Consider the following 11,674-nt stretch of genomic DNA (forward strand, 5'->3'; position numbering starts at 1 on the left):
GATCAGTAACTTCATGGAGACTGCTAGCCTTAGCTACATATTTAGCATACAGATATACACTGAGGAGCCACATTAAAACCAGAGACCTGTTTTAACGTTGTGGCTGATCGGTGCATAATTATTGGCATTTGGCTTCTAAAGATATCTTATCAATACAGCTAATATTAGCTCAGCCTAAGAGTTATAGCTTACAATATGTGCACTTACAATTTAACTCTTGTCAGAATGTGAATGTGTGACGTGTGAATTTTCCTTTTTATATAGTTTGTCGTCTCTGATCGAACTGGAAACATGATGATTCATTTCTCTGTTTTTTTGCTGATGGATGATGATTTCAAAGGATTGATACGGCGACTTTTTTTATAGTAATATTTCCGTTTATTTACATCATATGTAAACATTCAACTCTTAACATGAATGTAAGTGTAGTAAAAGGCATGTTTCGCTTGTATAAAACAGAATGTAAACTCTTGGCAACGTTGCTTGTGAATGCTGAGAAGGAAACATGAGTCGGGGAAATCCTTAGAAATGCAAAACTGTAGTTCCTCCAGGAATGTGCAGTTTTTGGCAATGCAAATGGAGGAAAAAAAAAATCTCTCTGCATGTTCTGCAGTGACACGAGTCTAACTCTGATTTGGTTAAAATAGAAAAAACTTTTTCTCAAAACCTACATGTTCTACAGTTATCAGAAAATACATTTATGCAATTCAGGCGATAATCGTGGCTCAGACTGATCTTCAGTAGTTTACTCATTAAATCAACCTGGAAACTGTAAGAAACCCTGCAATTGTTTAGAAATGCTGGCACAAAAGTCAAGCAGTTCAGCTGCAAAGTCTGGTGCGATCAGAAAACACAATATTGGATAGGTGCTGGTCTTTTACCCTGGCTTGACCCTTCACAGTATCCTACAGCATAACAATACATCAAGTTGCTTTTTGTTTTTTGCCCACACTGTCGTCACATTGTGTCACAGAAATACAGGGTCAGAAAGTCTGTTACATGATAATACAGCTGAGCGCTTTCGTTTCGTGGAGCCGTCGTAGAGCATCAAAAGACTTGAGTTATTATAATGTAATTACTGCATTATTTCACAAAAAAAAAAAAATAGAAGCAACTTCACATTATAGTACCTCTTATATAATTACCTGACTGCCTATTAGGTAAGAATCTTTCAAAGTACAGAACATCAAAACCATAATGAAATAAACGAAATAATGATAACAGAAAGGATAAGGACTCCTCGGAGAACTGAGATAGATGATGGTTACAAGTTAAATCAGTCCCACTCGATACCAAGAAGCTCACAGCTGACGTCCCACAGCCTCCTCGCCGTCTCCTCGCTCCGTCCCTGTGGGGCCACAAAGGCAGGGGCGCAGTCACTGAAATGAGAGGAAGGGGGAACGATCGTTACATAAGGGCCAATGACGGTGTGAGTCACCTCTAGGTGCAGTGATCTAATTAAACCTTGACCTTGTGCATGAGGATATGGATTGGTATCATAATTCATTTTTATCTGTCCACTGAAACGAGGAAGTGTTTGAAGTGGCTCTTAAAAAAGGAGGAAAATAAAATCATAGCTGTGATTGTAAGATTTTAAAATCAAGCTCTGATTGTCTGCTGCCTCTCTTACCCTACAGCACATTTCAATTTCTTCCTTCTGTGGAAACCTACAGTGATGTTCAACATCTGGACGTGTATGGAGGAGCAGGGATGTCTCAGGAAAAGTGATAATTTCTTTAATTTCATGTTTGAATAGGCATCAAAAATAGGAATTATAGAAAGAATTTATTAATGAACGATTAATCGATCAATAATTACTTCAGATTTTAAAATGGATTTACAAAAACAGCATGAGGGCAGCAGACAATAAGACAGTCCTACATTAAAGTATAGCTTCCCTGCAAAGAGATAAAACAGGAAGAGCTGAAACACGCCTGCCTCTGTTTTCAGTGGCTCTGGTTCCGCAGGTTAATCTCCTTCAGACGTTTCAGAAAATCCTGAATATGAAAAGTTTAAAATTTTCAACTAAACCAAATCACATATTTGGGTTTAATTTTTTTTTAACCATTCTAGCAGGATGCAGATCAGTTGGTTGGTGCATCACTTTGGTTCCTGGATGGATGAATGGATTGTCAAGCCAATTTGTGACAGACATTCCTGATCGCCAGAGGATAGATCCTGATTACTCTGGTGATCATGACTTCAAGGGAAATGCACGGTCTCCTCAGGATGAACCGCTTTTGTTTTTTTGTGATTCCAAAATGTAAATTCGTCCAGTACTCTCGTTTATGACCAAGTACCTGCAAATCTATAGATGCTAAACATTAGCATATTAGCATTGTCTGTCACCTGACCACTGGTGTGGCCTACCTGAAGTGTTTCCCGGAGACAGAGTGCAGCTCCTCCGCTGCAGCACAGTAGATGCTGGTCTGGGCTCCTTCCCGGGGGGTTTTTACGAACATGGAGAAGACCGTCATGAATATCGTCATGAGAGTCGAGTGTCTGGTCAGGTCAGAGTTCACCGTCCCCGGATGGACTGAGTTCACCGTCACATTGGTGCCTGTGAGAAACAACCAGTCGGGGTCACTATGGGAGATATCTTCGGTTTCTTATCTGCAGTGTCATGCTGAATACTGGAGGATACTGTTGTTTATGTGACCTGCCAAACTTCTTATAAATAGTGTTTATATATACTGAACCTAACTAGAATCCTTTGATGCTCCATTTGTGTCTCCACATGCAGCCAATACTAGAGATGACTTCACTGTGACCTTTATTGATAATGTAATATATTATTGTCTTGTTTTCTTCATATTTTTTTAGCTTTTGTAATATGTTTGTCTCTCGAAAGAATGTTTAAACACTGAAAACGCCAAAATGAAGACTATGATGATCGATCATGTGACCGATGTGTGTGGATTTATCACACCTGTGAACCTGAAGAAGCCGCTGGCGAGACGCGTTGCTCGCTCTGAATGAAAGTCACGGTGACGTCATGTCAGTGAAAAAGTAAATTCACAACAGCTTCACACTTTCAGGCAAAATCGACATGTTTATAAGAATTCAGGAAGAAAAGAACTTTCTTTATCTCTTCACCTCACGTCACTGATCCACTCTCCTTTACTACTGTGTTTGCCAGAGCAGAGCACGACATCTGTGCACTCTCCCATGTTGTGTGTGTGTGTGTGTGTGTGTGTGTGTGTGTGTGTTTGTGTACCTTTGAGTCTGCGGGCCAGCTCTCTGGCAAAGAGCACATTTGCCAGTTTGCTTTGGCAGTATGCTAATCCGCTGTTGTAGCTGCCTTGGCTGTGAAGGTCGTGGAAACGGACCCAGCCGAAGTTGTGCGCCAGAGAGGAGACCACGATGATCCGGGCCGGCGCGCTGCGTTTCAGCAGCCCGATAAGGAGGGATGTCAACAGGAAGTGACCTGCCAGAAGTGAGACATACACTTATATATAAAACCTTGATTTAATCAGATAATCTCCGATACCAATCCTGACTGTAAAATCAACACTTCAAATTTCTAATTCTCTTCATAATGTGCATGTAATTAAAACCGTGTCTTCTGGATCCAATCAGCTAACGATTAATTATTATTATTCTTAGTTCAATTCATTTTACTTTCCATTTTATTTCCCCGTTTTGAGACTGATTACAACATCGGTTCCTGACAGTAAGTGGCATCAAACATATGTGAATGAAAATAACTCTTATTAGTAAATTTGGTATTTGTTAATATTAATAGCCTCTGAAGTTAGCATCATCATTAGCCACATATGACGTGCCAAAATATTAAAATATATAATATTGGAGCGAAACATTAAGCCCTGATGATGCTGAAGAAACGTTTCTAAAATGATCAGCTGATGTTCTTACATGTAAGTTTGGATTCGCAGCTTTAACATGAGTCACTTTTGTTGATTTGGCTGATTAATTGTGCATGAAATATTACTCTGACAATTCATATCCATTGGGTGAATCAATCAGTTCCTCCATTAGATTGATTGATTGATTGATTTGATTGATTCCATTAAATTTCTGTGAAGTCTTACCCAAGTGATTGACTCCTATGTGCATCTCGAAGCCATCAATGGTTTTTGTGTAAGGGCACATCATCACCCCGGCGTTGTTGATGAGGATATGAAGATGGGTGACCTCTGAGGAAGAGGACGTCACAAAAACAAAAGAAACGCAGCTGCTGTGACACCTGATCAATAACGACACACTGGGGCCGTGTAGGCAGATGTGAGTGTTTACCTCTCAGGAATTTCTGTGCGAAGGCACGTATGGAGCAGGTATCTGCCAAGTCCAGCTCTCGAACCTCCACGTCTGCTTTGGAGTACGCAGCTCGTATACTGGCCGCAGCCTCCTCGCCCTTTTCCACGTCTCGACACGCCATGATGACCCGGGCCCCTGTCATGTGAGTGAAATCATCATAAGCTATGAACAAGACACAGATGTGACTTTATAAAAAAGATAATATCAACATGTATCAGCAGGCTTTTTATGTAACATGTCTACAATATAAATATATAAACACACATTTGTATATATGTCAATTTATGAATTAGTTCCCATTTCTAATAGTTTTTATATTATAATTATATGGAAGTTCAACATCTACATATATATATGTAAAGAGGCTCTCTGCTGTACAGTGTATTTGAGGGTAAAACTAAAAAGTCACCTCTGATTGCCAAGTCCCGCACTGTCTCCTTCCCAATCCCTGTGTTGGCCCCAGTGATGAGGACTGTCTTCCCGTCCAGGCGAGCTGTGGACATGCACACTCCTCCTGCCGCATACTTTCTGTTGATGCACAATTACCACTGATGAATTAATGATGGAAGCACAGTGTCATGTCCCACAGCAGACAGCTCCTTCTGACTGACTGGCAGCCTCTTCTACAGGCACTATAAGCTCTGTCCTGGTTTAGATTGGACATATGGACATGTGGACACATGGCTTAATTATTCATAGAGAAACTTGGATCATGAACACTCCTGAGCGTCAAGTCGTACGACCCACGCCACTGAGCAGGGACGTCCCATAACCAATAGTTGTGTTGGAGTAATGCATACAAATATAACTCCTCCCACGCTCAGCCTCCTGATAGGCCTGGAAGACACCCGCTTCACCTCCGAGCTAAAACTCCCACAGCTCCATCGTTCTGTTGTATTGATTTTCTGCTCAGAAAATCAGCGTCGTGCCAGATAATAGATAATAGGAAAATAAAAACAACTTAAAAATGACGATCAGTGAAGTAGATATATACACAGTGCTTTCGTAATGTAAACGCACCTCATCGTAATAATTACATCAGTGCAATGCACTGCCCTGTCAACCAAGTAACAACCGTGCCCGTGATGTGTGTGTAACACTTGGATTTGTATTGGATTGAATGAGTGTAATCTTTGGTTCTTACCGGATATGTGGCGCAAATAAAATCACCAGTAACGTCACCACTCCGAGGCCCGCGATAATTAATAAAAGCAGCATTGTGCCGCGGATCTGCGCCTTTCCGTCTCCTCCGGCAGGATGCCACTGTTCTGTGGGCAGAACAGCTGATGTCAAAGCATAGAGGGGTGCAGAGCGTAGCGGGGGTGACGGATACACCGCGCAAGGAATCATGGGATTGAAGTTTTTACAAGCTGACCAGAAAAAAAACTGATGCTTAATTGTTTTACATTATGATTACACTTATTTGTGTCGGCACATGGTCTTTTTATTTTCCTGTTGTGTTTCAAAAAGTAAAATTTCACTTTTTTTTCCTTTTGTTTACTAATGTTTATTATAGCTTTTAAAATCTATTATATCTCATCTTAAGCTACTTGATTCTTGTTAGCTCATCAGCCTGTGAAGCACTTTGAACTGCACTAACCTGTATGAAAAGTGCTATACAAATAAAGTTTGATTGATTGATAATTATAGCATAGCCATTGCATATAGAATAGCCACTTATTACAGACAAACAGGACATCAGTATAATTATAGCGAATTAAATTACCTTGTGACTGATTAATACAACTCATCTCTGATAACTTCTGTTTCTCCAGAAACTTTATTTGGCGTCACAATACAATTTTTTTTAAAGAAAAAAAAGAAGAAACATGAAAAACCAGAGAAAATCAGTGATAACCATGAACAAACACGGATACAAATAAATACATTTTTAAAAAAGTACATAATATGAAAATGGGTAAATAAATACAAACAACATAAGTTTACATGTAAAGGGTCAAAACTATCAAGTTTATGCTTAAAATTAAATAAATAACTAAAATTAATTGTTGTAACCGAAATGGTTTAGTAGCTGGTATTACAGTGGTAATAAGACCTATTCAACAGGTCTAAACACATATCACTACATGAATAATTTAAAAAACCAAACTGCTATTTTACACTCTGATCTTAAAACTACATTTCCCAGAAGGCCCTTGTGAAAGCTGTCTGCATAGCGCCTGAATAAAATAGTTATCGCGGTGGTTTTGCGTAGTTTTCACGTAGTTTTTGCATTATATTCACAACCTCTGGAGTGTACGGTTTAGTATTAGTTTTTTAGATTTAATTTTTTAGTAAAAAAAAATTATTATTATAAAAATTATGTTGATATTTGATTTTTGATTTGGCGTTTTTAGGCACTTAGTCACGAGGCCCATCATGCGGAAGAGTCGCGGGGATCTGATTAACATCAAAGTAAAACCACAGGATTCATTTACTGTTGTGACCATTATCGGTGGTTTGTTTTACCGCAAAAGACGAAGCGGTTTCTAAAGAAACAGCGGCGGACAGTTGGTTCAACATGTCGTCGGAGGAGTTCGAGAAAATGCACGAAATCTACCGATCTCTGTACGAAGAGCTCAAGCTAATCCCAGACAGAGCTCTGAAGAGCCACGGAGGTAAACATTGTGTGTTGTTGTTGTTGTTGTTGTCGTCTTACTTCTGCCCAACTGATCAACATGACAGGTAGTTCAGAGGATGTGTTCACGTGTGCTGTGTAAAGGGGAAACTTGTGTTGTTTTATCCGCAGAGGAGAGGAAGAGGTTGGTGAGGACCTTCGATGAGCGGCAGGGGGAGGCTGAGGAAGTGGTGAGCTGCTCTCTTTGATTTGTGTCGGACGTGATATCTGATATTTTAAATGTACTTACATCACAGCAGGGTGGACAGTAACCACGTGCATTTACTACATTTACCTGTACTTAAGTATGTTTTTCAAGTATCTGTACTTTACTTGAGTATATTTTGTTTTGGAAACACTTAAATAGACAAATATTGTACTTTTGACTCCGCTACATTTATATGAAGTGCTCTTACTTTGAAGCAGCTTTTAGTCAGTGGAATGCATTGTCTTTTATTTTGAAAATACTGCAATACTGCTGCATTTGCATCTTTGAACAGTTCAGTGTAAATCTGGCAGTGGCAGGTCTGACAGTGTTTGAAATTTTAGAGATAAAGAGAGATTCCTTTAGTTTTAAATCTTTGATTTGTGTTTACCACGACCAAACCTCATCACTGCCTAAACAAAGACAGAAATATGAAAACAACAATGGCTCCTTTTGTTGGCTCAGCTGGGTTTTTATGGCTGTTTCTTAAAAGGGTTTGTATCATATTGTACACGCTGTTTATTCTACAGGTTCTAGTCAGTTGGTGCTTCAGTAGGTTGTTTCAGAGTCATTTGGTTCTTTAAATACACTGAGGAACAATACAACAACGTGTTGACAAACATGTACTTTTTAATACTAAAGTATTTTTAAAATTAAATACTGCAGTACTTTAACTCAAGCAAACAAATTGACTGAACAACTTTCTCTTGTATTTCAGTAATATTTGACCAGTAGGATCTGTACTTTTAATTTAAGCTCTGTGTAATATTGACTGTTATTGAAATAAACTTTGTTATTTTGCAAGAATTCTTCCGCTGTTGCTCGGTTTAAAAACCAAACACTGTGGTTAGATCTTCACTTGTCTTTAAACTAGAGTCCGGTTTCCAAGCAGGTTTCACAAAACTTTTACAGAGAAAGATCTTCTTTAATTTCCTTATCCGTCTCCAGTTGCAAGGAATGGAAGAAGAGCTGCGCGCTGCCCCTCCTTCCTATCGAAACGCCATGGGTACAAAGCTGCGCCTGTACCGCCGGGATATGGGCAAGCTTCAGAGGGACATGAAAACATCTGCTCCCGGCTTTGGCTCTTCTTCTCAGGCAGTAGGAGAAAGTCATCATGGCATCTATTCATCACAAAATCAGCAAAGTGTGAGTGTGGCGCCGTACCCTAGACCCTTTTCGGGTATTCCGTCCCATTCTCGTGGACATGATATCTCGTTAAAGCCATGACGGAACTTCTTCAAGTTTTGCACAAACATTCACTAGGACTCAAGGATGAACTGATTAGATTTTGGTGATCAAAGGTCACAGTGACCTCACAAAACATGATTTTGGCTTTGCGAACGCAACACCTGAGGGAATCCCTTCACATTTGGCACAAATGTTCAGTTGGACTCAAGGATGAACTGATTAGACTTTGGTGGTCAAAGGTCAAAACCTCAGAAAACACAAACATTTCACACAAATGGTTAATATTTTAAATGATTCTGGATAAACAGGGATGTAACCTGACACTAGTCTGAGTCTGAGGCATGATTCTAGTTTATTCCTGTTTTCTTTCCTTGTAAATGTTTTTTCTCTTCCCACCAGTGTCTTTTAAACCGGTTGTCTCTGTCATTCTTGTGCAGACACACTTGCAGTCCCAGAGAGCCTTGCTGCTCCAGGGCACAGAGTCTCTGAACAACGCCAGCCAGAGTATTGAACGAAGCCAACGCCTCGCTGCGGAGACGGAGCACATCGGTACAGACATCATCGAAGAGCTGGGAGAGCAGCGGGAACAGCTGGACCGCACCAGAAACAGAGTGAGCTGGGAATCGTTATAAGGGATGAGGTTGTGGTGCTGTGTCAGTGTGAATAGTTTCAGTTTTAAATACGTGTTGTGATTCAACTGTTTCTCATATTTTATATAATAAGTGAAAAGAGTTTTCTTAGTTTGGGTTGGTTAGTTGGGTTAGTATGATTTAGACTAGTTGTGTTTTTCATCGCAGCAGTATTAGGAGAAGCTGATAATTACGCCTGATAATAATCAGACCATAGTTTTGTTAAATCTCTTCTTTCTTTAATTATTGTGTAGTTGGTGAACACTGGAGAGAACCTCAGCCGAAGTCGAAAAATCCTCCGTGCCATGTCGCGGCGGTAAGTGTTACCCCTGAGTTTAATTTATCTTGTTACATTCATTTTCATCCATGCACTTAATGAATGAATGAATGCTTAATTTATGTTATGTTCTTTGTCCTTTGGACTCTGTGGCTTGTATGATAGTAAACTTTATTGCGCACATTGATCATTGGTCACACATGGATTTGGTGAATAATTAATTCTGATTAGCTAATTAATGCATTTCTGAACAACACTGGTGATAATGGCTGCAACTAACAGTTATTTTTATTGATTAATCTGGTGATAGTTTTCTCAATTGGTCCTTTAAACTATAAAATGTCAGAATATAGTGAAAAATACCTGGTATGATTTCCCACTACCAATGACGTTTTCAGATGTCTTGTTTTGTTCCGATCAACAGTCCATAACCTAAAGATATTCAATTTACTATAATGTATTTCTGTCGATCGACTAATTAATTGATCAATTGCTGCAGTTCTGCTGATGATAGACCTCAAATAACATCTCTCTGAATGTTTAAAATCAATCTATTCAGCTGATTTCTAATCAACAGAAGTGGTGACAGTTCAGTTTTTTTAATTATAAATTAATTTTAAGTCATAATTTCATAGAGTGTGATCAGTGTTTCTTTTCATTTGCTTGTGGGACAATAACCAGAGCCTGTTTTCTCCTTGTGTCTCTCAGGCTGATGACGAACAAGTTGCTTTTAGGTGTCATCATTTTAATGGAGCTGGCCATCCTGGGCGCTGTGGTTTACCTCAAGTTCTTCCGACGATGAGCAAACTACCCATCCTGAAAAAGAGTGTCAGCTCTGGATCCGGGACAAACCCGGATTCTCTACATCTGTCCCCATTGACTATTCACTAGCAATAATGCTGTTCTGCTGTATTCAGCCAACTGTTTCTGTGAGTGCAAACAAGGACAAAGAAGTGATTCAGTAAGTGAACGTTTACTGAGAGACGATTCTGTCCCTGGCCGGGTGATGTCCATTTGACAAGAATAACATATTGTTGAACCTGTTAATGGACCGAACCCACAGGAGCTCCGTGGTCAAACTGTGAACTGAGATTTGCACTGTTTGCTCAGACTGTTTTCTCCAGTGATGCCCTGCAGGACGATGTGCTGGACTTGGCTGCTACAGATCCCACAGATCGTTCTCTGTGAGGTTTCAGTCGAGACTCAGTCCCCCGTGTGAAGACTCTGTGAAGTGATACTGACGCACAGCAGTTCTGTGAGTTTTATAAATTCTCACAGTGGGATGACTGTTAGTATTCAGCACCATTCTATTGTTGATTATCTTTATAAAACTAACAGTATGTGATAAAATGGCACCAGCTATCTGTTTTTCTAGTGTCTTCATGCACAGTATCCAGATGGTTGGATTGAGTTGATTTTTCCAAATCTGAGATGTGAGGAAGAATTTGTCAGTCAGAGGTGTGAACAGAGAAAAAGTTGGGGGGGGGGGCTCTTAACACAGATACTATGTTCTTAAAGGTCAATAATGTTGTTTAATCTCTGTATAATTCAAACATCATTGTTAGAAATAGGGTTCAGTGTTCTTTATTTGACATTTACACATCATTAAAGCTAATCTTTAACCTCTGTTTGCTTTGCGATATTTTGATTTTTAAGGCTGCCAAACAGGTCATGGTTGAAAACAAACACTATGGAGCTGACATGGCCAAAATTATTTACAGGCTAAAGCTTGAGAGCGGGTCAGGTTAGTGCTGGGTAAACAGCATCTGTTACTATGGAATTAAATCTGAAATAATGGGTGATAAGGTTATTTTTAGTGACGTGTTCCTGAAGTGGCACAGCTGCCGCAATGTTGTTCTTCCGGATAGATATCATGCCTTCCTAGAGTGATGCCAAGTACAACAACACGTCTGGTGACCTGGCCGTGTGGATGAGATACAGAGCGGGAGTTTGGGTAGAAGAAAAGTTTTTAGTTTTTTTTTTTGCTTTTATCTGAAATATTCCTTCACATTCCCTTAAAAAAACTAAACAAAAAGCACACCTGCTGCTCCAGGTTTATAGAGGATTCAAAGGGTAATACTGAAGTTGTATAACCTCTTGTAAATTAATTAGGATTTTATTAATACAACCAATCATATAACTATGTTACCAGCAATAATAACAGTTTATATAAAAGTCCAAACATTTACCAAGCCTTTTTTTCAGATACTTGCATCATTTTTCAGCCATGTCTGATCAGTCCAAACTGAAATATCTCAACATTTTCATGTATTTAATTAGGCCTTAAAGATCATTGAGGTCCCTCTTATTTGCTATGATGTTGAAATACTACTGGGGGACTTGAAGCATAAGACTTAGTAGATCGAGTTCAGTCTGATCCTGTGGTCCAGTCCACCATAGATCATTATATGTGGTGGCAAATGTCCAATCAGGGCTTAATGAATGAAAAGGTTCAGGTGTTTATCAGAGAGGACCAATAA

At 39.4% G+C, this 11,674-nt stretch overlaps 2 protein-coding genes across 2 annotated transcripts; one reads left to right on the plus strand and one right to left on the minus strand.

Moving 5' to 3' along the window:
* Window positions 1–355: 355 nt before the first annotated feature.
* rdh12 (retinol dehydrogenase 12) lies at window positions 356–5,567 on the minus strand. The gene is made up of 7 exons (XM_023396321.2): window positions 5,423–5,567; window positions 4,688–4,806; window positions 4,258–4,413; window positions 4,053–4,157; window positions 3,218–3,427; window positions 2,371–2,560; window positions 356–1,379 (listed from the first exon to the last, which is right to left on the minus strand). The coding sequence occupies exons 1-7, from the start codon at window positions 5,494–5,496 to the stop codon at window positions 1,277–1,279; spliced, it is 957 nt and encodes a 318-aa protein (XP_023252089.1). The 5' UTR covers window positions 5,497–5,567; the 3' UTR covers window positions 356–1,276.
* On the plus strand, window positions 4,334–10,821 carry vti1b (vesicle transport through interaction with t-SNAREs 1B). The gene is made up of 7 exons (XM_023396330.2): window positions 4,334–4,420; window positions 6,636–6,896; window positions 7,028–7,086; window positions 8,049–8,246; window positions 8,726–8,899; window positions 9,172–9,233; window positions 9,903–10,821. Exons 2-7 carry the CDS (start codon window positions 6,800–6,802, stop codon window positions 9,994–9,996), a joined length of 684 nt encoding a protein of 227 aa, XP_023252098.1. The 5' UTR covers window positions 4,334–4,420; window positions 6,636–6,799; the 3' UTR covers window positions 9,997–10,821.
* Window positions 10,822–11,674: the final 853 nt, after the last annotated feature.

The sequence above is a fragment of the Seriola lalandi genome, unplaced genomic scaffold, assembly GCF_002814215.2.
Source record: "Seriola lalandi dorsalis isolate HSWRI2012SDOR001 ecotype SW California unplaced genomic scaffold, Sedor1 jcf7180002054976, whole genome shotgun sequence".
NCBI lineage: Eukaryota > Metazoa > Chordata > Actinopteri > Carangiformes > Carangidae > Seriola > Seriola lalandi.